Source organism: Oncorhynchus kisutch, linkage group LG27 (assembly GCF_002021735.2).
Source record: "Oncorhynchus kisutch isolate 150728-3 linkage group LG27, Okis_V2, whole genome shotgun sequence".
In the NCBI taxonomy this organism is placed as follows: Eukaryota; Metazoa; Chordata; class Actinopteri; order Salmoniformes; family Salmonidae; genus Oncorhynchus; species Oncorhynchus kisutch.
The window spans coordinates 12843115-12870965 of NC_034200.2; the positions used below are offsets into that span (position 1 = coordinate 12843115).

The window sequence follows — 27851 nt, forward strand, 5'->3', positions numbered from 1 at the left end:
TTAGCTACTCATTGCAGCTGCAGCTGGAAGTAGGGAGAAGCACGTTTCATGTTTTGTAATAGTATTGAATAAAAACATTATTGACAGCGCTGAATTAAAAACTTAAACATGAACTCACTGATAAAAACACCAGCTCTTTGCTGGATTTTCTGACCGTCTCGATTTAGTTACAGGTCCACCTGGTAGGCAAGGTTTGTCTTTTCAGACAAATGAAATGGTTCAAAATGGGAACACTTGCCTACCCGGTGCGCAGGGCTTCTGATTTAAGTACTGCCAACAGCACAACATAAAAATATATTTATTTAGGCTTTTCTGTAGAAATAGTTTGGTGATTGACTAGGAATGTCTTGAAGATCGACCAGTCTATCGGGATCAACCAGTTAGTGACCACTTGCCTACACCATCACAATAAATGTATTATTTATTTTAGGCAGGTCTAAATAAACATTATGATATGAAGAAAATGGATTTCAGAAGAACAGAATATGAGTTGGCCTACTGTACGTTATCTGGCTATGCGCCATGCCAGAGGCTTTAGGCTTGTTCATTTGTCAGACAAGATATGCTTATAATGCCTACCATTATTTTATATTATATGATTTTATACTAAGAAGAATATAGTTGAACTTAGCTGAATAAAATAGAAAGGATATTTTTCCCATTCCAGACCAAGAATGAGTAGGTTTGTCCAAACTTTTGACTGGTACTGTATTTATTTTAAAGTTAGGACATGTGGGAGGCAGAGGCGCTCCAGTGCAGTAGGTGGCGTTAATGCAGAATAACGTTGGCTGCCAGCCGCTATAAACCGCACAGAAGACGGTGCGACACGGTTAGATAGTGTCCTTAGCACTCGCCTGTCGGTTATTGTGTTCTGTTAACGACCGCAGGTGTTCAGCGAAGTATGCTATGTGGTAACTTAGCCAGCTAGTCCTAAAGAGGATTAAGATACACAGCAGGCGCGAAACCATTTGCTAGCTAACTAGCACACAGTGTCGCCGCAGCCTCCCGCTGAGCTATCAGGAGGCGGGGGCGACCGGTACTAGACAGTGTCCTTCGCTCCGCCTGTTGGGCACTGTTTTCCCGCAGTTTTCTCCGGTACACAGCAGGCGGGAGGCGAGGGTGACACTGTGTGCTAGCTAACTAACTAGTAAAGCTAGCACGAAGTGCCACTAACAAACTAGCCAGCTAATTAGCTAGCACTCGCGAGGCGGGGGTTACCGAAAGACCGTCGCCTTCGCCTGTAGGGGATTGTTTTACCGCAATTGTAGTAATTACTGTGAGGGCAGACAGGAGCGAAGGACACCGTCTACCGGTATCCTAGCTAGCAAGGACGACTCCAGTAGGCAGGGCGAATACTTATATTTCCCTTTCTTGACTGGTATTCAAAATTGTCACACAAGCATGAAGATGTTGCGCTTGGGGGGGTTCATGAAGGAACCAATGGATGCTCGCGTGGGACGCCCTGAATTGCGGGATGCAGTTGCAGGCTGTGGTCAAAGTCAAGAAAACGTTGCACAATGTGACTAGCTAGTGTCCGCGCTATCCAATCCTGGGGGTGGCAGCAATGTGCCAAAGGGTTGTTCTCCAGTCACCAATGCCGTAATGAACAAGTCCAGAGGATAACAGGAACACTCCGAAGTCTTTTTGAGTAGAGGGATGGGGCTCTTATCAGAAAGAAACTATTTATTTTTCATCTTCATAATTTTGACAGAGGGACATTATAAATGGGTAAGTGTTAAATAGCTTTCTAAGTAGCTAATCTCTTCTTATTGCGTATCTATATTTAGCTTGCTGTCAATCACCGGTAGGTAACGTTAGCTAACTAAAGTGTGTCAAGCGAGCTAAATCATTGTCAAAAAGTAAAGCAAGGCCTGTTCACTTTTAGCCGGTGCTGTTAGTGTTTGTTCAGCGTAAAGTTGGCTTGGTAGGTAGTGTTAGCTAGCATCTATCAACCAGCATCATTTGGCCAGCTAAAGTACTATGGTTACAAATTGTACAAGCAGCCAGTTCAGCCAATGTGAGCTAGTGATAATTCGTTTAACTAACTAGCTAGGACGCAAACCGCTAGTTCTAGCTAGCTAACCTAATCCATACATTGCGAAATATTTTTGCGTCACTGTCACGCGATTATCATGTAGCTAGACGAAACTCATTCATCAAATGCGACAAGATATAGGAAATGACCACTTGTTCACAAATCTAATATTTGCGTGATCTGGGTTTACATGTAAAATATTCGGTCTCGAGAAGTGAGACAAGAGCTTTAAAGCCACTGATATGCATCCTCTATCTCCTGCTCAAATAACCAACTTTTATTGCGAAAGAAAATACAAGACAATCCACACTAAAATAAACCCAACCCAAAGCAATTGTGTTGATCAGACTTGGTCTCGTGGAATGGAATTCAATAGGCCATTGTCAAAATGGACAATTGCTGTCATTGTACTCGCGGATTAATTTGCATCCCCAAGATAAACTAGGGGTGTATTCATTAGTCGGATTCCTTTGCAAAATGTTTGGTCTGTTAAATGTTTTTTCTATGGAAACCTTTTACGGTTTACTCTAGGAAGAACCACATGGAAATAAACGGGAGGAACCTACCTACATTTGTCCAAAAGAAACTCTTGTTTTCGTTGCAAGACGTTTTCCATTTGGAATAAACGATGTCTGTTGTAAAACGTTTTACTACAGAATCGGCTTAATGAATACACCACAGGACTCCTCATTCCTACAGTCAAATAATTTCCCATACACAACTCATGCAGAAAAAGGGCAATTAATTTTAAGATGTGGAAACAGTGTTTTATGGGGTAGCAATAGAAACATTTTTGGATACTGAAGGTGAAAAGTATTGTAATTGGAGACATGTATCCTCAAGGAAAGAACTAGAGTTTCTCTTCTGAATTTCCCCCTTCAATCAGATATTTTAATGACATTACTCAGCCTGTTAAGTGTCTGGCCATCCTCCTCAGGCAATTGATTAAGTGGTTCGTGGCGGGGGTCTTCAACTTCATCACACATTGAAAAACAAGGCTTGTGTGTCAGAACAGACATAGGCTAGGAGGAGGACGGCTAAGGTCTGGTCACAGAAAAATAAAATAAGTGGATTAAAGGCCTCAAACACACCCCACTTCAAAAGCATGTGCAATAAGTTATGATACATGTTGGAAGTCATTTGACAGTAGTTTAGCAGTAGTAAGTTCAGTCTGGTTTGTCTTAGAGTTCCACTTACTTGAAACCCTTGACAGTGACAATTTAAGGAGCCAACCGAGTCTCATCCCGGTGAGACGACCACAGGGCACCAAAGGGAACACAGTGTACTGTGCATTCAGTCAGTACAACAAAGAGAGAAACGTGTGCTCGGAAGTCAACCATCAAAATAGTCAATCAAATTAGCAAGAGAGACCAACCGCACGTGATTGCCAGAAGTTAAGGTTGTATTTTGGGACCTGAAACACAGGGGTTCTCTCGAGGTGCATAGTAGACTCATATTACATTCAGATCTGGTATAGAGAAGAAAGTCAAATTAACCCAAAGGTGCAGAATATGTTGGCTCACTTCTGCTTTAATTTAGCAAGAATATCATTTGGGTTTCAGCTGTCTTTAGCATTGAACAAAAGCATAGAGTGCCTCTATGAAATTCCTTGACTTTTACACAGTAGGGCAATTCCACAGAAACATAATTCTGCTGAGTCTCAGACTTTCACCTTAAAATCAGCACTTGTAAGAAAATATTAATAAATAAACCTAAGTAATTTAAAAAATAAAACAACAATGAGGCTATATACAGGGGGTACCGGTACTGAGTCAATGGTCGGGGGTACAGATTAGTCAAGGTAATTTGTACATGTAGGTAGTAGAGTTGAAGTGACTATATGCATAGACAAACAGCGAGTAGTATCAGTTTAAAAATGAGGGGGGGGTTAATGCAAATAGTCTGGGTGGCCATTTGTTTAATTGTTTAGCAGTCTTATGGTTTAGGGGTAGAAGCTGTTAAGGAGCCTTTTGGACCTAGACTTGGCGCTCTGATACCTCTTGCCGTGCGGTAGTAGAGAGAACAGTCTATGACTTGGAATTACGGTGAAATCTGTTTTATGTGACCAAGTTTTCTAAAAACGTTGTTAAATATCTGCTCCAAATAATCAGGTGTCAGCTCTGCCATGATACCTTGAGTTAGAAAACATCTCTTTTGGTTATTGAACTACAGTCCATTATACTGTACTCTCCTCTAGTGACCTGGACTGTACTGCCCTAAACTATACTCTACTTTTTACTGTATGGTACTCTACTCTGCTTCACTTTACTGTCCACACTTGTGAAATATCAATGTCTATGATAGGAGCAAATCAGAACCACTCACCACTCATGGACATCTATGTTTGGGCTAACGTCCGCGGACGTTGAAATCAAGGCCAGGGCGGACTGACCAAATTGAAACTATTTTTCAACTTCCATGGATGTCTGGTGTCGGGCGATACTCAGTGGGAGAGGGAGGTAGTTGTCCAGAATGTTTTCACACTCTCGCTTTGAGCATCAGACAACAGAAAGAGAAAGAAAACAGTTGAACATAACAGTGTGTCAGTGGAAGAGAGGACAGTAGCAGGTGACCCAACTGTGGTTTGTTGTTTGTACTATTTTTGGCAATTTTCTGGTGTTTTGTGGTGGAAAACTGACCAGGTCGAGCATATCACCTCAACCCTGTTAGCCATGGATACTAGATAGACAGGCTAGAAATGTTTTAACGATGAATTTTGTATTCAATTGCCACTACCTGTTGCACACAACAAGCTTCCGTTCTCTCTGTTACAAGGGAGTTTATGTCTGAATTTAAGATGAAATCGTCAACCCTGTTACTTTATTTGCCATGATTTAAGCATGTATTTAATGTAGCAAAAATGACTAACTCATTTTGGACCAATTTAGCAGTTACTGCCTTTTTGCTTGGTAGGGCAGCATACTGTAGCAACATGGGCTACGAAAAGGCGCCAATTCAACAGGACAATTCATATGCTTCTCTAAGGTGTGTGTGAGGCCTCTACTCACCTCTCTTCAGTCTCTCTGAATCCCACTGTCCCCAAGTAGACTCTCACCAACCACTATATATATATTTTTTTTAATTTACAAGGTAATAGAAACTGACCACAATACTTAAGTGGCAGTCTTTCGCCAATGTATATTCAATGACATATTCCAGACTTTTGGTACATTAGGAGAGGAGTTGGCCCTTAAAAGCAACTCAAAAGTACAAAGCACTTTTTAATGATTTTTTGGGGTGTTTTTTTGGTTAAATGTCTTCTCAGCCCACATGCTCTATATATGTCATGTATGCATTAACTATGTTTTCATACTATGACTCTCCCATTTCATGGAATGCCCACCTCCCTCATACAGCATGCTTGCTGAATGTTTTCTCTGGTTCTTCAATGATAGATGCAACAGACGAGGTTCACTTAGATTCTATACAAGTAAAGACCAACAAAATCCAACCTATTACATGGAATGTGCACAGGCTACACATGGTTCTTGAACACCTTAAGGGATTGTCAGCAGATCTGGCTTTCCTGCAAGAGTTACATTTCAAAAAAAGGAGAGTAGGAGCTGGGTTGGAGAGGACTATGCTGCCACGTACTGTAGTAACAGCAGAGGTGTAGGCATCCTGATGAATAAGAATACACCCTTTTCCCAGCGGCAGGTAGGAGCGTTGGGCCAGTAACCGGAAGGTTGCTGGATCGAATCCCCGAGCTGACAAGGTCAAAACCTGTCGTTCTGCCCCTGAGCACGGCAGTTAACCCTCTGTTCCCCGGCCGCCAAAGACTTCGATTTAAACTTTTTTTTTTACGGCAGCCCTCTGCTCCTCTTTGATTTAGAGGGGTTGGGTGAAATGCGCAGTGGTGTTTATTTTATTTATTTAGTTCACCTTTATTTAACCAGGTAGGCAAATAACTAGGTTGTAGTTGTGAAGTACTTAAGTAAAAATACTTCAAACGGGAACATGTGCTACTCAAACTGGTCACTGAAATTCACACTTCTATTCAATACAACACATTGAATTTAGCTTCACACTGTTCTGTGTGTGTGTGTGTGTGTGTGAGAGAGAGAGAATCTACATGTCATTGTGGTAGTAAGGGGAAAACACTGCATGACACCTTCTTTACTCTTCAGTTAACACAGACATACACACACTCTCTTTTCCTCACACACTCCCTCTTTCTCCCTCATAAACACACACACCTCTCTCGCAACTTTTATAGTTACATTACATTAGGCCTATATGAATCCTACCTTTTGAAGCACACAGACCTCATGAGTAGCAGATCCGTTTCCTTTTTTTCCTGTGTCAATCAAATTAGCCTGGACCTACTGTCAAGTTACCAGGTTGTTAGCTAGCTAGGTAACATGACTGAACAACGTTGTTTGTTATCAAACCAATAATTAGCGACCCAGGATTAATTTAAAACGGCCCGCGACATGGTTTGTGAAATGTTATACGCCGAACAAAAATATAAAAGCAACATGAAACAATTTGAAAGATTTGACTGAGTTACAGTACATATAATGAAATCTATTACTTAGTTCGACATCTATGGATGTCACATGACTGGGAATACAGATATGCATCTGTTGGTCACAGATATCATGAAAAAGAAAGGTAGGGGCGTGGATCAGAAAACCAGTCAGTATCTGGGTTTGACCACCATTTGCCTCATGCAGTGTGAAACTCTCCTTCGCATATAATTGATAGTTGTCTGTGGAATGTTGTCCCACTCCTTTTCAAAGACTGTGGGAAGTTGCTGGATATTGGCAAGAACTAGAAGACGCTGTCGTACTTGTCAATCCAGAGCAACCCAAACACGCTCAATGGGTGACATGTCTGGTGAGTTTGCAGGTCATGGAAGAACTGCAATTGTGTACAGATCCTTGTGACATGGGGCTCGGCATTATCATGCTGAAACATGAGGAGATGGAGGCGGATAAATGGCACGACAATGGGCCTCAGGATCTTGTCACGGTATCTGTGCATTTAAATTGCCGTCATTAAAATGCAGTTGTGTTCATTGTCCGTAGCTTATGCCTGCCCATACCACAACTCTGTTCACAACAGGCACTCTGTTCACAACATTGACATCAACGAACCGCTTGCCCACACAACGCCATACACATTGTCTGCCATCTACCCGGTACAGTTGAAACCGAGATTAATCTGTTAAGAGCATACTTCTCCAGCGTGCCAGTAGCCATCGAAGGTGAACATTTGCCCACTGAAGTTGGTAATGACGCCGAACTGTATTCAGGTCAAAACCCTGGTGAGGATGACGAGCACGCAGATGGCTTTCCCCGGGAATGTTTCTGACAGTTTGTACAGAAATTCTTTGGTTCCACAAACCCACAGTTTCATCAGCTGTCCAGGTGGCTGGTCTCAGACAATCCCACAGGTGAGGAAGCCAGATATGGGAGGTCCTGGGCTGGCGTGGTTAAACGTGGTCTGGGGTTGTGAGGCCAGTTGGACGTACTGCCAAATTCTCAAAAACGATGTTATTGTAGAGAAATTAACATAAAATTCTCTGGCAACAGCTCTGGTAGACATTCCTGCATTCAGCATACCCATTGCATGCTCCCTCAAAACTTGAGACATCTGTGGCATTGTGTTGTGACAAAACTGCACATTTTAGAGTGGCCTTTTAGATTGTCCCCAGCACCAGGTATGCCTTTATAATGATCATGCTGTTTAATCAGCTTCTTAATATGCCACACCTGTCAGATGGATTGATTATCTGGACAAAGGAGAAATGCTCACTAACAGGGATGTAAACAAATTTGTGCACCACATTTTTGAGAATTAAGCTTTTTGTGCGTCCGGAAAATTTCTGGGATCTTTTATTTCTGGGACCAACACTTTAGATGTTGCGTTTTTATATTTTTGTTCTGTATAAAATGTTGGTATCATGACATTTTGGTACTGTGATATTACTGTGGTATCGGTATACCGTTGAACACTACTAAGAACATGAACAAATTCATGGTTCAGAACACTAACAATATGTAAGAAAATACAAAAACCAATATCACTCCCTAAAAACACACCCCTATGGAACAATCCTTGGATAGCTGTTCAGAATTCACTGATAGATTGGTCCACATGGAAAACTAAATGAAAATAAACTGTAAATGTCTCAGTACAATGCATTTATTTCCATTAAATAATTAAAAATACATTTTTTGGACTGACCAATGGAGATCATTTCTTGATAGGAAACTTTGGTTTGAAATCTTTTGGACATCAGAGTAATCTTGAGGGAATCCTATTTGAGTCAGAAAAGGATGTTCATATGATAGGTAAGCTATATAAAACCTTGCAGAGAGCCTACCCAACTGACAATCAGAAAAAAATTAACTATTGGAACCAAGATTTAAAAGGAACTGATGTTGGCACAAGATGGAGGTCGTGTTGGAACATAGCTAACAAAATTAGTTAATAAAAATGTATGCTTAATCCAGTATAAACTAAAGTATAGAATTTATTACACAACGAAATTCACTAATTCTACAGCACAACGACAGAGTCATGTCTTAAGTGTAAAACTAACGACTCAATCCATGCCTTCTGGGATTATGGTAAAGTCTTGGGAGCTGTTGGCGGAGTTAGAAAGTTGGCTGTCAGAAGTATTACAATGTACATTTGACTTTTTCCGCTTGTCTGCATATTTCAAGACATGACATATGAGGGTGCAGTTAGATACCCCACTTGTTGGATGAAACATTTCTCATCACTCATCTTAAATTATTTTTAAACTTAAACTGGAAATCAGCCAATACTCTATTGTTAACACAATAGAGTATTGTGCACTTCCGGCGCCGACAGAGATGGCCGCCTTGCTTTGCGTTCCTAGAAAACTATGCAGTATAATTTTTTTTTGTGTTATTTCTTACATTGATACCCCAGGTAATCTTAGGTTTTATTACATACAGTTGGGAGGACCTACTGGATATATAAGAGCAGCGTCAACTCAACATCATTACGACCAGGAATACGACTTTCCCGAAGCGGATCCTCTGTTTTGCCCACCACTCAGTACAATGGATCGGATCCCAGCCGGCGAACCAAAACTACGACGCCGTGAAAGGGGCAGACGAAGCCGTCTTCTGGTCAGCCTCCGGAGACGGGCACATGGCGCACCGCTCCCGAGCATACTACTCGCCAATGTCCAGTCTCTTGACAACAAGGTTGATGAAATCCGAGCAAGGGTAGCGTTCCAGAGAGACATAAGAGACTGTAACGTTCTTTGCTTCACGGAAACATGGCTCACTCGAGACACGCTATCGGAGTCGGTACAGCCACCTGGTTTCTTCACGCATCGCGCTGACAGAAACAAGCATCTTTCTGGTAAGAAGAGGGGCGGGGGGGTATGCCTTATGATTAACGAGACATGGTGTGATCATAACAACATACAGGAACTCAAGTCCTTCTGTTCACCTGACTTAGAATTCCTTACAATCAAATGTCGACCGCATTATCTACCAAGAGAATTCTCTTCGATTATAATCACTGCCGTATATATTCCCCCCAAGCAGACACATCGATGGCCCTGAACAAACATTTGACTCTATGTAAACTGGAAACCACATATCCTGAGGCTGCATTCATTGCAGCTGGGGATTTTAACAAGGCTAATCTGAAAACAAGACTCCCTAAATTATATCAGCATATCGTTTGTGCTACCAGGGCTGGTAAAACCCTAGATCATTGTTATTCTAACTTCCGCGACGCATATAAGGCCCTCCCCCACCCTACTTTCGGAAAAGCTGACCACGACTCTGTTTTGTTCCTCCCTGCCTATAGACAGAGACTAAAACAGGAAGCTCCCGCGCTCAGGTCTGTTCAACGCTGGTCCGACTAATCTGATTCCACGCTTCAAGATTGCTTCGATCACATGGATTGGGATATGTTCCGCATTGCGTCAAACAACAACATTGACGAATACGCTGATTCGGTGAGCGAGTTTATTAGCAGACCCTGGGTCTCGACCCCACCCTGTGCAACTGGGTACTGGACTTCCTGACGGGCCCGCCCCCAGGTGGTGAGGGTAGGTAAGAACATCTCCACCCCGCTGATCCTCAACACTGGGGCCCCACAAGGGTGGGTTCTGAGCCCTCTCCTGTACTCCCTGTTCACCCACGACTGCGTGGCCATGCACGCCTCCAACTCAATCATCACGTGTGCAGACGACACTACAGTGGTAGGCTTGATTACCAACAACGACGAGACGGCCTACAGGGAGGAGGTGAGGGCCCTCGGAGTGTGGTGTCAGGAAAATAACCTCACACCCAACGTCAACAAAACTAAGGAGATAATCATGGACTTCAGGAAACAGCAGAGGGAGCACCCCCCTATCCACATAGTGGAGAGGGTAGTAAGTTTTAAGTTCCTCTGCGTACACATCACGGACAAACTGAATTGGTCCACCGACACAGACAGCATGGTGAAGAAGGCGCAGTATCGCCTTTTCAAACTCAGGAGGCTGAAGAAATTTGGCTTGTCACCAAAAGCACTCTAAAACTTTTACAGATGCACAATCGAGAGCATCCTGTTGGGCTGTATCACCGCCTGGTACGGCACCTGCTCTGCCCACAACCGTAAGGCTCTCCAGAGAGTAGTGAGGTCTGCACAACGCATCACCGGGGGCAAACTAACTGCCTTCCAGGACACCTACACCACCCAATGTCACAGGAAGGCCATAAAGATCATCAAGGACAACAACCACCCGAGCCACTGCCTGTTCACCCCGCTATTATCCAGAAGGCGAGGTCAGTACAGGTGCATCAAAGCAGGGGCCGAGAGACTGAAAAACAGCTTCTATCTCAAGGCCATCAGACTGTTAAACAGCCATCACTAACATTGAGTGGCTGCTGCCAACATACTGACTCAACTCCAGCCACTTTAATAATGGAAAAATTGATCTAAAAAAGGTATCAATAGCCACTTTAAACAATGCCACTTAATATAATGTTTACATACCCTACATTACTCATCACATATGTATATACTGTACTATACCATCTACTGCATCTTGCCTATGCCGTTCTGTACCATCACTCATTCATATATCTTTATGTGCATATTCTTCATCCCTTTACACTTGTGTGTGTGTATAAGGTAGTTGTTGTGAAATTGTTAAGTTTACTCGTTGGTTATTACTGCATTGTCGGAACTAGAAGCACAAGCATTTCGCTCTGCTAACCATGTGTATGTGACAAATACAATTTGATATGATTTGAAAGGCCATTGCAGTTTGCTTTGGTTATGTTTTGCCCATTATGAACTGAATGGTAAATGATGACTAGCCGGTGGCCACGCCTACTTGGGCATAACGTTTTAATTTGGTTTGTTTAAGTTGGCAATCACACACATTTGAAAGTGCAAAAGTCTGTGTCACTATGTTACCGTGGAATTGCCCACTTGATAATGCAATGATTAAGAATAATCATGAATTAATCATGATGAGTGAATGCCATTCAATAAAAGGCTACAATAAAACAAGTTCTAACCTCTCACCATTACCAATAGCAGCCAATGTTAGAATATTTTGAGAGGCAAGACACTCATCATTATTCACCATTCATTCATGATTATCCATAATCATGGTAGGATAGCATCCACATGAATGCAGAAGTGTTCAGTAACGTCTTCTATTCTTACTTACAAAAAAAGGGACTCCAAAATGGCACACGACATTCACCATTCAGTTCCTATTGGACAAATCACAACCAAAACAAACCGCAAATGCATCCAACAAGTTTGTAGTCTGCAGCTTGATGTAGTCATGCAAGGAATATGGGCTCAAATACTAATCTTTTGACTACTTTAATACACTATTTGGCCGACGTGAATTTGTCCAAGGACTTCTTCAAATGGGGAATTGCCTACATGAAGTGCTTTTATTACTAAATGTTCAAACGGATTTGTATGAAAATACCCTCAAATAAAAGTTGACATTCTGTCCTGTCACCTAATAAACTCAGCAAAAAACAGAAACGTCCCTTTTTCAGGACCCTGTCTTTCAAAGATAATTCGTAAAAATCCAAATAATGTCACAGATCTTCGGTTTAAACACGGTTTCCCATGCTTGTTCAATGAACCATAAACAATTAATGAACATGCACCTGTGGAACCGTCTTTAAGACACTAACAGCTTACAGACGGTAGGCAATTAAGGTCACAGTTATGAAAACTTAGGACACTAAAGAGGGCTTTCTACTGACTCTGAAAAACATCAAAAGAAAGATGCCCAGGGTCCCTGCTCATCTGCGTGAACGTGCCTTAGGCATGCTGCAAAGAGGCATGAGGACTACAGATGTGGCCAGGGCAATAAATTGCAACGTCCGTACTGTGACAGTGCTACAGGGAGACAGGACGGACAGCTGATCGTCCTCGCAGTGGCAGACCTCATGTAACAACACCTACACAGGATCGATACATCTAACCATCACACCTGCAGGACAGGTACAGGATGGCAACAACAACTGCCCGAGTTACACCAGGAATGCACAATCCCTCCATCAGTGCTCAGACTGTCTGCAATAGGCTGAGAGAGGCTGGACTGAGGGCTTGTAGGCCTGTTGTAAGGCAGGTCCTCACCAGACATCACCGGCAACAATGTTGCCTATGGGCACAAAAACCCACCATCGCTGCACCAGACAGGACTGGCAAAAAGTGCTCTTCACTGACAAGTCGCGGTTTTGTCTCACCAGGGGTGATGGTCAGATTTGCGTTTATCGTCGAAAGAATGAGTGTTACACCGAGGCCTGTACTCTTGAGCGGGATCGATTTGGAGGTGGAAGGTCTGGTCTGGGGCGGTGTGTCACAGCATCATCGGACTGAGCTTGTTGTCATTGCAGGCAATCTCAACGCTGTGCGTTACAGGGAAGACATCCTCCTCCCTCATGTGGTACCCTTCCTGCAGGCTCATCCTGACATGATCCTCCAGCATGACAATGCCACCAGCCATACTGCTCGTTCTGTGCATGATTTCCTGCAAGACCGGAATGTCAGTGTTCTGCCAATACCAGCGAAGAGCCCGGATCTCAATCCCATTGAGCATGTCTGGGACCTGTTGGATCGGAGGGTGAGGGCTAGGGCCATTCCCCCCCAGAAATGTCTGCGAACTTGCAGGTGCCTTGGTGGAAGAGTGGAGTAACATCTCACAGCAAGAACTGGCACATCTAGTGCAGTCCATGAGGGGGAGATGCACTGCAGTACTTAATGCAGCTGGTGGCCACACCAGATACTGACTGTTATTCTTTTATTTTGACAACCCCCCCTTTGTTTCAGGAACACATTATCCAAATTATATTTGTCACATGCCTGTGGAACTTGTTCAGTTTATGTCTCAGTTGTTGAATCTTGTTATGTTCATACAAATATTTACACATGTTAAGTTTGCTGTAAATAAACGCAGTTGACAGTGAGGCCGTTTCCTTTTTTTTTGCTGAGTTTGAGACCTATCTAAAATGCTGGATGGAGTATAGAATCATATGAATGTTTTTTGCTTCACTGTCCAAATACATATGAAGGGGAGTGTATGTAGCCTACAGAACAGCACATTTAAAGTTCTGATAAGCCAAAGAGAATTTCCATCACTTTAGAACTAACGTCTCATGAATCAAGTCCTCTTTGTACACCTCTCACAAGACATGTTAAGATTTGTTTGTTTTGGTCCCCATATCTCCTCTCAGGTTCAAGCCCAGCACTGTGTGTGGTACGGTGAGTGTGGGGAGTCCGACAAGGTCCCGGGGAAGAAGTACAACTGCAACTATACAGGACCACCTATCCCACTCCCAGCAGAGGGCCATGAGCTGCTCACAGTAAGGTTTATCATGGAAGCTTTTTTTTTTAACTGGTTCTCTATGTTTTCATTACACTTCTGAAATTACACTTGACTCCAATTTTAATGTTCTCACATGTTTTACTTGAACAAAGCCAGGTTAGGTCATCTGAATGATCCCTGTTCTTGTTTTGTGTGTGTAGGAGCTGTGTCCAGGCTATGACTATGGGAACCAGAGTCTGTGCTGTGATGTCCAGCAGCTCCTGACTCTTCAAGGGAGCCTTCAGCTTCCCCTACAGTTCCTCTCTCGGTACGCAACATAGTCTTTGCAAAAATAACTTTGTCATTCCATGTGCCATACTTGGACATACTCCCGTAATGGCTATGATTTGGTTTAGCGAGATGCCTTAGCAGTAAGGTAGCTTTGTTGATATGTTGTCATCTCTGTCAATCTAAAGTTCCCTGACTCTCTCTGGGTTCTCCGTCTCCAGATGCCCAGCCTGTTTCTTCAACCTGATGAACCTGTTCTGTGAGCTAACCTGCAGCCCCCGCCAGAGTCTGTTCGTGAACGGCACCCAGTTCACTAATGACACAGCGGCCAACAAGACCAATGTGGTGGAAGTCCAGTACTACATTGGGCAGACATTTGCCAATGGTAAGGGGGCACATTGCCTGGTCCTCTAGACTGGGGCGGCAGGTAACCTAATGGTTAGAGCTTTGCGCCAGTAACCGAAAGGTTGCTATATCGAATCCCCTAGCTGACATGGTAAAAATCTGTCGTTCTGTCGTCTGAACCCACCGTTCCTAGGCCGTCATTGTAAATATGAATTTGTTCTTAACTGACTTGCCTAGTTAAATAAACATTTTAAAAATAAAAATCTGTTAATGCTTTCTTGCCAACTCCTATGGTCATTGTCCATAGGAGTTGGCAAGACTGCAAACAGATTAGGCTAGTGGGCAGATCAGGTCACAGTTTGAGAGTGGAAGAGTGGAAATATATAGTCACTTCCATTGGCTAGCACTGTTGTTGACATAATGCTACAGATATCAGTCAGTCCCAAGGTGTATAATGTAATTTTGGTCCTCTCTCTTGGCAGCCATGTATAATGCTTGTCAGGATGTCCAGGCCCCCTCCATTAACGTGAAGGCCTTGTCACTGCTCTGTGGTAAGGACGCCAGTGACTGCAACGCCACCAACTGGATCGAGTACATGTTCGACATCAACAATGGACAGAGTCCCTTCCCCATCATCCCTATATTCTCAGGTAAGATGCACAATACAGAATATGTGCCATTTACAATGAAAGGGCAACTGTCTCCTCAAGTATTCATACTTATTTCAGTTAACATTGGTCTCTGTTTAAAACAGCACAATAACTCCACATCCTCTGACAATCCCCACTTCTCCAGACGTGCCTGTGTCCGGTATGATCCCCATGAACAACAAGACATACGGCTGTACGGAGGGTCTGGAGGATGGCTCTGGGCCATGCTCCTGCCAGGACTGTAGCCAGGCCTGTGGCCCCCAGCCTGTCCCTCCGCCCCTGCTTCCACCATGGACCATTCTGGGCATCGACGCCATGGTGGTCATCATGTGGATCTCTTATGTGGCCTTCCTCCTCATCTTCATCGGAGCCGTGATCGGAGCCTGGTGCTACAGGCAAGGACCGACGCATATTATGACCTGAAGCAGTGTTTTCCTAAGATGTATCTAATGGTGCTGTTTTTTTTCCTTCTTTTCTCACCCAGAAAAAGGACAATCGAGTCGGAATATGGTCCCATTTTGGACAGCAATAACCCTCCCTGTCTGAACAATGACAACATTGACCAAGGTACGGTGCTGCATATCAATCCAAGTCTTTGTGCAGCACTTACTTGTTTTACTTAACTTTCTGGACTCCCAGCTATTAAAATATCTACATACGACGGTGCCAAATCAGCCCAAAATACAGTAATATTCTCAATAAAAAAAACTCCCATTTTCTACCTGACCGTTAACTCCTTCCCTCATCTCTCGCTCTGTGTCACAGTGGACGCGTCGTGTGGTGAGACGCTGGGCGAGCGCTTCGAGAGCTCCCTGCGTTCCCTCTTCGCCCGTTGGGGCTCGTTCTGCGTACGGCAGCCCCTCGTGGTCATCCTAGGCAGCCTGGCCGTAGTGGCCACCTGCTCAGGGGGCCTGGTCTACATGAAGATCACCACGGACCCCGTAGAGCTATGGTCCTCTCCCAGCAGCCAGGCCAGGCAGGAGAAGGACTACTTCGACAGCCACTTCGGACCCTTCTTCAGGGCAGAGCAGCTCATCATCACCACCACGCTGCAGTCAGAATCCGTCTACTCCCCGAACCCCGCGGGGGCTGACGTGCCCTTCGGAGCCCCCCTGGACAAGGACGTCCTCCACCAGGTGGGTTAGCTGGAGGAACTGGGCTGGAACCCTGGATCAGTGACCTTAGTTATAATCTTTGGCTCCCGCCTCTGCTAAATTAGTATAGGGGAAACGATGCTGTGTCAAGAATATATCCGCTGTATTGTTGATCAAGTGTGGAGTCTCTTCAGGAAGTCTTTGCCTTAGTTCTAATGTGACATTTTATAGTTTTTGTTTTTTTTCTCAAATTTTAACACAATCTCTTATCTCAGGTGTTGGATCTCCAGACGGACATAGAAAACATAGTGGCTTCATACGGGGACCAGAAAGTGACCTTAAAGGATATCTGCTTGGCCCCGCTGGCCCCCTTCAACGACAACTGCACCATCCTCAGTGTTCTCAACTACTTCCAGAACAGCCACGAACAGCTGGACCGTAGCGTAGGCGATGAGTTCTACGTCTACGCCGACTACCACACACACTTCCTCTACTGCGTCAGGTGAGTGGCCCTCAGAACACTTTCTCTAGTGACATTCTGCACCTGGGGAATGCTACACAACTCATGAGATTGTACCAGTTGCCAGTTCCTCTCCAACTCGAATCATTCACATTGAAAGATTGGTTCTGATATTTTTCTTGCGTTTCATTTTCCTTCTGCAGGTATATACTCATAGCTGTGTGTGGTGAACAGTTAGTCTTAGATTTGTTTATATCACCTCCGTTATTAAATAATTCTGTCTATCTCTCCTGTGTGTAGTGCCCCAGCATCCCTCAACGACACCAACAAGCTCCATGATCCCTGTCTGGGCACTTACGGAGGCCCTGTCTTCCCCTGGCTGGTCCTGGGAGGCTATGATGGTGAGTGGGGATACGTTAACATCATCACACAAAGAAATAGAATCTAGAATTAGTCCGTGGGAATAAGAATTAGTCAGTGGGAAATATGCCTTTTTTTCAATTTTGTACTGTTATTTTTTTCTCCCTATGGGTGGGTTTGAGTGTATTGTATGTGTTTTTATGTTTTTAAATTAGGAAATCGTGTCTGCTACAAAAGGCTAAACCTTATTGCTTAACTCCTGTATATAATCACAAATGTTTTATTATGCAGAGATAGCTATGCAAAGATAGTTATTTGGTCACTGACCTTGTAGAGTCGGGTTTAATGAGCTAACTCGGACTGTTTGCAACTTTGAATCTGTGTCTTGGAACATCCTTCAGGCTCTTTGATATTGATTTGACTATTGTTTACTGTGTTTTTTTTTGTATTGAACTTTGTCAACACAAATTCCCTTTTTTTGCATCTTGTTCTCTCACCCCAGCCACCAACTACAACAACGCCACAGCTCTAGTGATCACGTTCCCTGTCAACAACTACCATAACGACAGCATCAATCTGGGAAAAGCTCTGGCCTGGGAGAAGGAGTGAGCAAAACAAATGTTTCAGATGCTAGTGTATATACTAAAGCAATTTCACATTTCAGTCAGATCTGGTTTTGTGCCATGAGTTGCCATTTTGGAGTAACACATCCCTCCATTTCCAGATTCATCGTTTTCCTGAAGAACTACAGCAACCCCAACCTGACCATCTCCTTCAACTCTGAGAGGAGCATCGAGGACGAGATCAACCGCGAGAGCGAAAGTGACCTCAGCACCGTCGTGGTCAGCTACGCCATCATGTTCGTCTACATCTCCCTGGCGTTAGGACATATCCACAGCTTCAGGAGGGTGCTGGTTAGTAGTAATAGTTTATTTAATAACGTGTTTTGTCGACATCTCCCCGACTCAAGACAATAGTTTAGGTCTTTGTCTAGCTCAAAAGAGAGGTCAAGTCCCTGTTCGCAGCATTGTGTCTCCTGCAAGGTTCTGATTCTGAATGACTAACCCTCTGTCGTTGTTTTCTGCCTAGGTGGACTCTAAGATCTCCCTGGGCATAGCAGGCATCGTGATAGTGCTGAGCTCAGTGGCCTGTTCTCTGGGCATCTTCAGCTATGCTGGCATCCCTCTCACCCTCATCGTCATCGAGGTCATCCCCTTCCTGGTGCTGGCTGTCGGCGTCGACAACATCTTCATCGTTGTCCAAACGTACCAGGTACGTGTATGTATGTGTACATTATGTGTATGTAACGGCATGTATAAGTTCACTGTCGAACTCTGTAATGGCAGTGATGAATGAATGAATGTATTGATCACCATGTGTGATGCGTTGTTGTACAGAGGGATGAGCGGATGCCTCAGGAGGAGCTGCACCAGCAGATAGGCCGTATCCTAGGAGACGTGGCTCCCAGCATGCTCCTCTCCTCCTTTTCTGAGACAGTGGCTTTCTTCCTGGGTATGAGAATGACCTGTAACCTTCAGCCACTTAACACCTCTCGTGTTGACACACTACTTGGCTGCATTATAGAACAATCAAACGTATTGTATAAGGCAGTATGTGAATACTTGAAGACGTCAACTAGGTCCTTTGTCATTCCCATGGATTTCCGTATTGACTGCAATTTGTGTAACGACAAGCTTGAGTCTGGAGCTCTTATGTCAGTGGGTTACCTACCTTTTTCCTGTCCAGGGGCCCTGTCCACTATGCCAGCGGTGCGGACCTTCTCCCTGTTTGCTGGGCTGGCTGTGTTCATTGACTTCCTGCTACAGATCAGCTGCTTCATTAGCCTGCTGGGCCTGGATGCCAAGAGACAGGAGGTAAGGAGGGCTGGGCTGGTATGGGGGTAGTGTAGGGCTTGGTTAAGGGTTGGGGATGACTTCTTGCTACAGATCAGCTGCTTCATTAGCCTGCTGGGCCTGGACGCCAAGAGGCAGGAGGTGAGGACGGCTGGGGAATAAACTAAATGTTTCCACACTGCATTTGCTTCTCCTGTGAGAGGACTGGTGATGACTCACAGGGGTAGGCTTGGCATGCTAAACAGTAGCTGTCAGCATTCTGTGTCACTATTTGCTAACTCCCTGTTTCATTACCATGTTATTCCCAGCTAAGCATGAGCGTCACGGTTACAGCCCACTTCAAGTGAGCAGTGCACTGATGTCACATTTAACAGAGAGAGACACAAGTTATCTAATTAGGAAGTACATTCTGAACACCTGTTTTTAAAATGCTATACTGATTGGGTCCTTGGGGCCTTATTCAGGATTTCCGGGTTAAGTCAACATCATTCTCTTGCGCTTCAAGAATTTAGACGTTGTTTTTCCAGGGGAATCGTCTGGACATTGTGTGCTGTGTGAAGCTGCCAGTTGGCCAGGAGGAGAGGACAGATGGCTTCCTCTTCCACTTCTTCAAGAAGGTCTACGCCCCCTTCATCCTCAAAGAGTGGGTCAGACCCATTGTGGTGAGTGCTGATGCTCAGATTTAAATGTACAATAGAGTCAGCGTTCAAACCAACATGTTTTGTAAACAGTTAGCCACTAAACTCCCATAGTGTATCTTTAACAACTTCTTTCGGACAGGTGGCTGTGTTTGTGGGGATGTTGTCCTTCAGTATCGCTGTCACCAATAAGGTAGAGATTGGACTGGACCAGAAGCTCTCCATGCCTGATGTAAGTATGTCTAGTACGTCTAACCAACCCCACCAGCCTCACTCCGTGTGCTATTGATAATCGGTCTTCTCTTTTGATGCGTGGGATAATGTCAGACATTTTGTCTCATGTTGAATCTCCTATCCAATAGGACTCGTACGTGCTGGACTACTTTAAAAACCTGAGTGAGTACCTCCACACGGGTCCTCCGGTCTACTTCGTGGTGGAGGACGGCCATGACTACCTGAGTCTGGAGGGCCAGAACTCTGTGTGTGGAGGGGTGGGCTGCAGCAACAACTCTCTGGTCCAACAGGTCTACGCAGCATCTCTCATCAGCAACTAGTGAGTGAAGCAACAGCAACCCCTCCCCACTTCTTTCATGTTGGAATCACTAGTATGATGTGAAATCAGTCGGGGTTTAACAGGGAGACTAGAACTCTGGTTTTGAACTCGCTGACAAACAGTGCTGGGATTCGCGACACCCGCAATAACATCTGCTAAATATGTGTATGCGACCAATAAAATGTGATTTAATTACTTGACAAAGACATATTACTTGTTACATGAAACAAAACCACCCACCACTGCTGTGCATGGCCAAAGAGCTCTATTTTCATATCGTCCAACAAATGTTAATGCCTGAAGTTTGCTAAACTGCATTGGCACCTGGATTGGAACCGGTGCATTGGTCAGATGACATGAAAATAGAGCTCTTAGCCACGCTCACCAGTGGTGGGTTTGGTGTCAAAAGAAGGAGGAATATGCTGAAAATGACCTCATGCCTACTGTAAAATATGGTGGTGGTTCTTTGATGTTATGTTATTTTTTGTCCACTGGGGCCATTGTCAAGATCAACAGCATGATGAACTTTACCTAGTACCAGGATATTTTTGCCAAAAAACCTGGTTGCCACTGACAGGAGGCTGAAACTTGGCCACAAGGGGATCTTCCAGCAAGAGAAGAGAAGGCTATGGACTTCTCAGTCTCCGGACTTGAACCCCATTGAAAACCTGTGGTTTGAATTAAAGAGGGCAGTCCTTAAGCACAGACGGTGGATATCAAGTATCTGGAAAGATTCTGTATGGAGGAATGATCTAAGATCCCTCCCAATGTGTTCTACAATCTCATGAAACATTTTTGAAAAAGGCTCTGTGCTGTTATCCTCACAAGGGGAGGGTGCCAGAGAATTGAAAACAGGGGTGCCAATAATGTTGACCCCTTATCTCCTTAAGAGAAAAAAATATGACTTGTTAAACAAAATCACTTTCTGTGAGCAATTGTACTAGTATTAAATAATATAATTTCATCCTTCAAAATCCAGCCGCCAGTGCTGGTTAAGACCTCTGCATAGAGATGGATAACTAGAGGGCGCACTTGGCACTAGACGGTGAATCCCTATGGGCTTTGTTATCACAGAAGCGATCAATGGCACAGCTTTCACACAGAGGTGAAATATTTTCTGAAATTGACGTGCACATTACTTGAAAAAGTAACTGTTATTCCTCCAAATGTTTAAAAGTAACGCATTACATTACTCCGTTACTCAAAAGTAATATCATTACATAACGTGTTACTTTTGTAACGCATTACCCCAACACTGCTGACAAATACCTTTCTTGTTTGGAGGTATGTAAGACTTTCTTGGCTGTCTTCCAATAGAAAAGGATCTAGTCATCTCAATGTAATTCTCCCCCCAGCACCACTATAGGATTCAACCCGTCGTCGTGGCTGGATGACTACTTTGACTGGGTGAAGCCTCAGTCCTCCTGCTGTAGATATTACAACTCTTCTGGGGCCTTCTGCAATGCCTCAGGTAACACACACACACCTGCTGTAGATATTACAACTCCTCTGGGTCCTTCTGCAATGCTTCAGGCACCAACGTTAAACCATTATCCAATGTGCCAATGACACACTGCTCTGATCAGGTCACGCACTCTCTTTAGTCTCTTCCAACGGCTTCTGGGCAAAGCAAGTCTACACGTTCAGGACAACTCTTAACACATCTTAACAATGTCTCACTCGCATCCTGATGTTGAAGACACCGGCTACATTCCGATATCAAGCTGTTGCGAAACGGTGCCATTCTGAAGTATTGCTTTTAGTCATTGAGGCAGTATATTTAAAAGGGCTTTTTCTTTGTAATTGCGTGTTAGAAATGTTGCATTGAAGTACCTACATTTGTCTACTTTCATCAGTGGTGGACACGTCGTGTGTGCGCTGCCGCCCCATGACCCCCAGTGGAAAGCTGAGGCCCATAGAGCAGGACTTCATGAAGTTCCTCCCCATGTTTTTGTCAGACAACCCCAACGTCAAGTGTGGGAAAGGGTAATGGTTGTTTCTCTATGGCAATGAAGGCATTGTAGTTCATAGTTGAGTGTGTATCGAGACATATTGACTGGTTGCATTTCATGCTTTTACCTTGATGTAGTTTACACTTTTTTTTTTGCTTCTCACTGACTTGACTCTGTATTTGCCTCTAACGTGGTCTTTGTGGTCCTGCAGTGGTCACGCGGCCTACAGTTCAGCTGTGGTCCTAAAGGGGAACGACACATCTGTGGGGGCCACCTACTTCATGACCTACCACACCATCCTCAAGGACTCCCCTGACTTCATAGACGCCATGAAGATGGCCCGCGTCCTGGCTGACAACATCACAAGCGCCATGGGCCACAACGTCTTCCCCTACAGGTAAACTATGGTATCAAATACGCCGTTTCCATGTGGTTGAAACCACTCGATTGACCATTCCAGACATTTTTATGACCCCGTCCTCCCCTCAGCAGCCGCCACTGCCTTCACATGTTGTGAAACAAAGCGTGAGCCTTTTCCCGCGAAGGGTACGTGTTACTGGGTTAGCTGGTGATATAACAGTCACTGGTTATTTTTGCCCTCGCGAGAAGAGAAATATAGTCACAACTCACTAGTGAGATAGATACGCCCTGAACTCGCCCATTCTGAGTTCCTGATTTTCGGACTAAATAGAACCGCTCTGAAAAGCTGTTAAATTGTGTGGCCCAGGTCTTTGTTCCTCAAAATAACCATAAAAGGTGAAGTAAGTCAGTCATAAATAAACACACACTCATAACATGTTGTTTTAGCTGCCCTCATAACATAGATTGTTCTCCATCTCTTTTCTTTTCTTATACATCCAGCTTTTATGACCCCCCCCCCCCCCCCCCCCCCCCCCCTGTTTACTACACATCCTGTTTTAAGGGTTCAAGAGGGGTTGTATAGTACATGTAAACACTGCATGTAAGATGCCATCTGTACGTATTTTGTCCTGTCAAAGTACTGTCCTTCTGTTTTTTTGTTTGTTTTGCTTCTGGGTCAAAGTGCCTTGAGTTGCCACACTAGGGACTTTTTTAAGTACATCATTCACAACATGTCATTGTCTACATATACTGTACTGGAATTCTGTTGCAGAATCTGAATTTGTTGAAACTTAAATTGTAACTGTTGTTTTCCCTCTCCAGTGTGTTCTACGTGTTCTACGAGCAGTACCTGACCATTGTCTACGACACGGTCTTCCAGCTGGGCGTGTCGCTGGCGGCCATCTTTGCGGTGACCACGGTGCTGCTGGGCTTTGAGCTGTGGTCAGGAGTGCTGGTCAGCATCACCATCGCCATGATCCTGGTCAACATGTTCGGGGTCATGTGGCTCTGGGACATCAGCCTCAACGCTGTGTCCCTCGTCAACCTCGTCATGGTGAGAGAAGGAACAGGCTGATATTGTTTATATAAGTATAAATCCAAAATGATGTCTTCCTATAATTTGACATTTCTGGGTAGTTTTGGTAGTTATTTCTAAATGATATGTTTTGACCAGAAAGGAGGATGCAGAACACTCCTTGTTGTGAACGCAGCCCAGGATCTCCGGTGTATTCATTGTGTGTGTGTGTGTGTGTTGCAGAGCTGTGGTATCTCTGTGGAGTTCTGCAGTCACATAGTGAGGGCTTTCTCCATCAGTGTGAAGAGTACCAGGGTGGAAAGGGCTGAAGAAGCTCTGGCCCACATGGGCAGCTCAGTAAGTAGATCTCTACTCTTGTGGTTCAACCCACACTAGCACACTTTGTGCTGTGTTCATGGAAACGGCACACTGCCTGAATATGTATTTCAAAAAAGCATGTAGCTCATCCTTTGCCTGAGGATTGTCTGTTCTATCAGTAATCTGACATGTAAAAAATAGTACGGAGTGGCTGCAGATCCAACGTTTTGGGGATCTTTACACTGCACTAAAAGATCCGGAGCCTCGCGAGGCTTCTGCACATGTGTATATTCTCTACTTTACTCAGGCGACCGGTCATGGTGCTCCTTTAATAAAGTTAGATCACACAATGATAGTGTTCTACATAACAGAACTGAATATGATAGTGTAATGTCATGTAATGTATAATGTTTACTGTAAGAGAAAAACACCACTGCGTTTTTCTCTCTCGTGGCCAAAACTCAAGTGTGTGCTACAGGCAAAAATACACAGGTAGGCTATATACAGTTGAACACCATCTGCTCTACATTTCGTTCACTCCATTCAAAACAACACTGTAGGCTACTTTGAAGCCTCTTTGAAACTACACTGTATAACTCAAGGAGATCAAAATGCATATCACCATGTAACTGATTGAGATCAATTGGTTGCTATATGCAGAATGAGGCTGCGTGGACGTTTCACGGGTTAAACTGAACGAATGATCATGCGCGGGTGAATGCGATGGTGTTTTTGTCTTAAAATAACGTTCTATTATTCTATTATATTGGGTTCTGTTATGTAGAATTACTGTGATCATTGTGTGGTCCTGCAGACACGGATTCCGTTTTGATCTGACTTTATTAAACGGGCACCGTTCCTCTGAGTAGCCTGTTCTCTGCGAGTAAAGTAGAGAATGTAGGCTGCACGTGCGCAGAAGCTTCAGGAAGGATCTTTGAGTGCAGAAGACTAAAGACCGGGGGGGGGGGGGAACTGTGTGAAATTGAATTCTTGGCTTGAATGCAATATCTAGGAAAGTAGAAATCACTTGATTTGTTTGGCTCCGTTTTTTAGAACCTGGTTATTGATTTCATTTTTGACTGCAGGGAATGCTGAGCACCAGAATGGAACTAAACCATGGTTCCTCTTCTCCCAGGTGTTCAGTGGGATCACTCTGACTAAGTTTGGAGGCATCCTGATCCTGGCTCTGTCCAAGTCCCAGATCTTCCAGATCTTCTACTTCCGCATGTACCTGGCCATGGTGCTGCTGGGGGCCACGCACGGACTCATCTTCCTCCCTGTGCTGCTCAGCTACGCAGGTATGCATAGGGTAATTTCTCAATTGGGCAAAAGTCCATCTTCTAAACTCGCCATGTGTAGGAGAGTACCACTTTGATAATAAGTGAACGGAGGCTCCTCCCTTCGATAGTCGTACCGGCACCCTATCATGGAAGAGTTTTGAAATTCGTCACACCCTCTTTGAATCAGCTGTTGTTTTCTTGAAGAAAAGCGTGCACACATTTCAAAACGATACGCTACTTATCTACATGTCTGGCACAACACCAGCTACATTTCCTTTTACCACTGTACACATCTTATTTGGGGATTCCTCTGTAAACATAATTTGCATGATGACGCACAGGTGGAGAGGATGTCTCATTTCATAAGAGTAAAATTGTTTCCTTTTTACGATGGAGGAGTAGAGCAAAACCAATTCAGATTCTCCCAGTGCGTGTGTGTGTGTGTGTAAATGTGTGGCCAATTCACCAGAAATATAATTTGCATCACACTATAGCACCTCTCTGTAAGCTCACTAAAACCCTCAAGCCCCAAAAGGAAACTTGCCCTGAAATTCACCTAGTATTTTGTTTAGTGTCTCATCTTACTTAATACCAGTTTGTCTTTATGTCAATGTTTACACTGCATGGAACGAGGATAAGGTTGCCTCCCAAAAGTTTTAAACGATTTCACCATTGGAAAAATGACACAATCTGTCGGTGTCTCTTCCCTCAGGTCCTTCGGTTAACAAAGCCAAGGTGTTTGCAGCCAACAAGCGCTATGCCGGCACAGAAAGGGAGCACCGCCTCAACTTCTAGAGGCTCTGTGGGGCAAAGAGCAGGACAATGATGATTTTGAACTAACTAACCTTTCTGTCCTGGTCTGGGAGAGACGGTGTGGGGTGACGCAGCGTGACGGAGGTAGCAGTTTCTATGATTTCTGACACGCACTCGCAATGCAGGGATGCAACTCAGGAATAACTGTTGGGTGTGTCTCTGAGGCCTCTCACACTTTATTTAATTCTTATGGGCAATTCTGGGTAGTTTTCATTAGGGCACACAGTGGCAAAATGAAAAAAAATGGCATTTCTTGTCGACCAGTAGTCTTACCCTGTTTTTGTCTGTTTTGGTGCCTAATGAACACCACTGATTTCAGTAACCTAGAATAGCCCCCTAATGTAACATCAGCAGCAATAGGATGATATACTGTTTCCCCTCTCAACACAGGAAGTCAGCTATGTGAATATAGGAAAAACTTAAACCCCCATAAACTTCTAGTTTACATCTTATGACCCTACTCTTTATTTTCTCTTGAGGACCAGCTATTCTTTAACCAGACAGTGTTTTTTTTGGGGGGGGGGTTAGCTAAGTAGAATGTGTAAAGAGAATGATAATATATGCAAAAGTTGCTTCTCTGAGAAGAAGAAAAATAAGTTTGATATGACACATCATTTATGTATACTGTAATGTAACTAATAATTATACCAAATAATGTTTAAAGATACAGTTAACCTGGTATACATTCCAGGTGTTCCACAAATAGAAAAATAATTACTATAATTCTGTAATTTTGTTTCTATGGTTCCACAGTTACTGAAAAACTTGACCAGCTTGATTTGAGGCAACTTTTATTAACGTTATTATAATAATATTGTGTGACAATATGTATTCCTGTATAGCCAAGGGTCAATATTCACCGTGACGCAGAGTAAGAGTGATGATCTTGGACCAGGGACACCTTGTCCATATAATGATAAATGAAAAGGCAAAACTGATCCAAGATCTGTGAATAAGAGCTGTCTGTAAGTACATTATACTAGGCTTGGTCTGGCTTCACATCTTGCAGTAATGTTTTTGCTTACAGTTAGGGCTGTGCCCAGTTGTCTGTAGTACCTCAGAATGTAAGGTTGAGCAAAGATATTAAAGTAATATTTATTATTGTTATTATGGGGCAACCAGGGGCTCGAGATGTTTGTTACAGACATGCTTGTTGACAATGCTGCGCATTGGCACTAGAAAGAAGCACAATGTTGTAATATGGTAACCATGTCTTGAATGAAAATCTTTATGTTTTAGCATTTTAATGTGTGGACTGTATTGCAGATTTGCTTAATGGTAAAATAAAATAAAAAATAATAAATCACATAAATAAATCACTAACTAATATCTCACGTGTTGCTTATTTTGAGTAACCTAAATGTACTGAGCAAAAAAAAATATAAACACAACATGTAATGTATTAGTCCCATGTTTCATGAGCTGAAATAAAATATCCCAGAAATTTGCCATATGCACAAAAAGCTTATTTTGCTCAAATTCTGTGCACAAATTTGTTTACATCCCTGTTAGTGACGATTTCTCCTTTGCCAAAATAATCCATTCACCTGACAAGTGTGGCGCATCAAGAAGCTGATGAAATGTCATGATCATTACACAGGTGCACCTTGTGCTGGGGACAATAAAAGACCACTCTAAAACATAAAGTTTTGTCGCACAATGACACAGACGTCTGAAGTTTTGAAGGAGCGTGCAATTGGCATGCTGACTGCAGGAATGTCTACCAGAGCTGTTGCCACAGTTATCTATGTTACTTTCTCTACCTTAAGCCACCTCCAATGTCTTCTTAGAGAATTTTGCAGTATATCCAACCCGTCTCATAACCGCAGACCACGTGTATGGCGTTGTGTGGGCGAGCGGTGTCAACAATGTGAACAATGCCCCATGGTGGGGTTATGGTTTGGGCAGACATATGCTATGGACAAAGAACACAATTGCATTTTATTGATGGCAATTTGAATGCACAGCGATACCGTGACGAGATCCTGAGGCCCATTGTCATGACATTCATCCGCCACCATCACCGCATGTTTCAGCACGGCCCCATGTCGCAAGGATCTGTACACAATT

At 43.8% G+C, this 27851-nt stretch overlaps 1 protein-coding gene across 1 annotated transcript; it reads left to right on the forward strand.

Annotated features, from left to right (window-relative positions):
• The first annotated feature begins 778 nt into the window (after positions 1–778).
• Positions 779–27108, forward strand: LOC109871914 (NPC intracellular cholesterol transporter 1). Its single transcript, XM_020462940.2, has 25 exons — positions 779–1728; positions 13732–13860; positions 14024–14130; positions 14312–14475; positions 14918–15085; positions 15231–15480; positions 15570–15652; positions 15851–16221; positions 16455–16681; positions 16940–17040; positions 17502–17604; positions 17724–17913; positions 18089–18271; positions 18397–18511; positions 18746–18873; positions 19380–19514; positions 19633–19722; positions 19853–20043; positions 21399–21514; positions 21900–22029; positions 22207–22392; positions 23178–23409; positions 23614–23727; positions 24824–24986; positions 25681–27108. The coding sequence occupies exons 1-25, from the start codon at positions 1657–1659 to the stop codon at positions 25761–25763; spliced, it is 3831 nt and encodes a 1276-aa protein (XP_020318529.2). The 5' UTR covers positions 779–1656; the 3' UTR covers positions 25764–27108.
• The last annotated feature ends 743 nt before the right edge of the window (positions 27109–27851 follow it).

Bases quoted from the DNA above. Each gene is read 5' to 3' on its own strand.
- LOC109871914 (XM_020462940.2), top strand. From the start codon at position 1,657: ATGGGGCTCTTATCAGAAAGAAACTATTTATTTTTCATCTTCATAATT. The intron at 19,515-19,632 runs GTGAGTGCTGAT...TCTTTCGGACAG, and splicing joins AGTGGGTCAGACCCATTGTG to GTGGCTGTGTTTGTGGGGAT. The intron at 22,393-23,177 runs GTAAACTATGGT...TTCCCTCTCCAG, and splicing joins CACAACGTCTTCCCCTACAG to TGTGTTCTACGTGTTCTACG.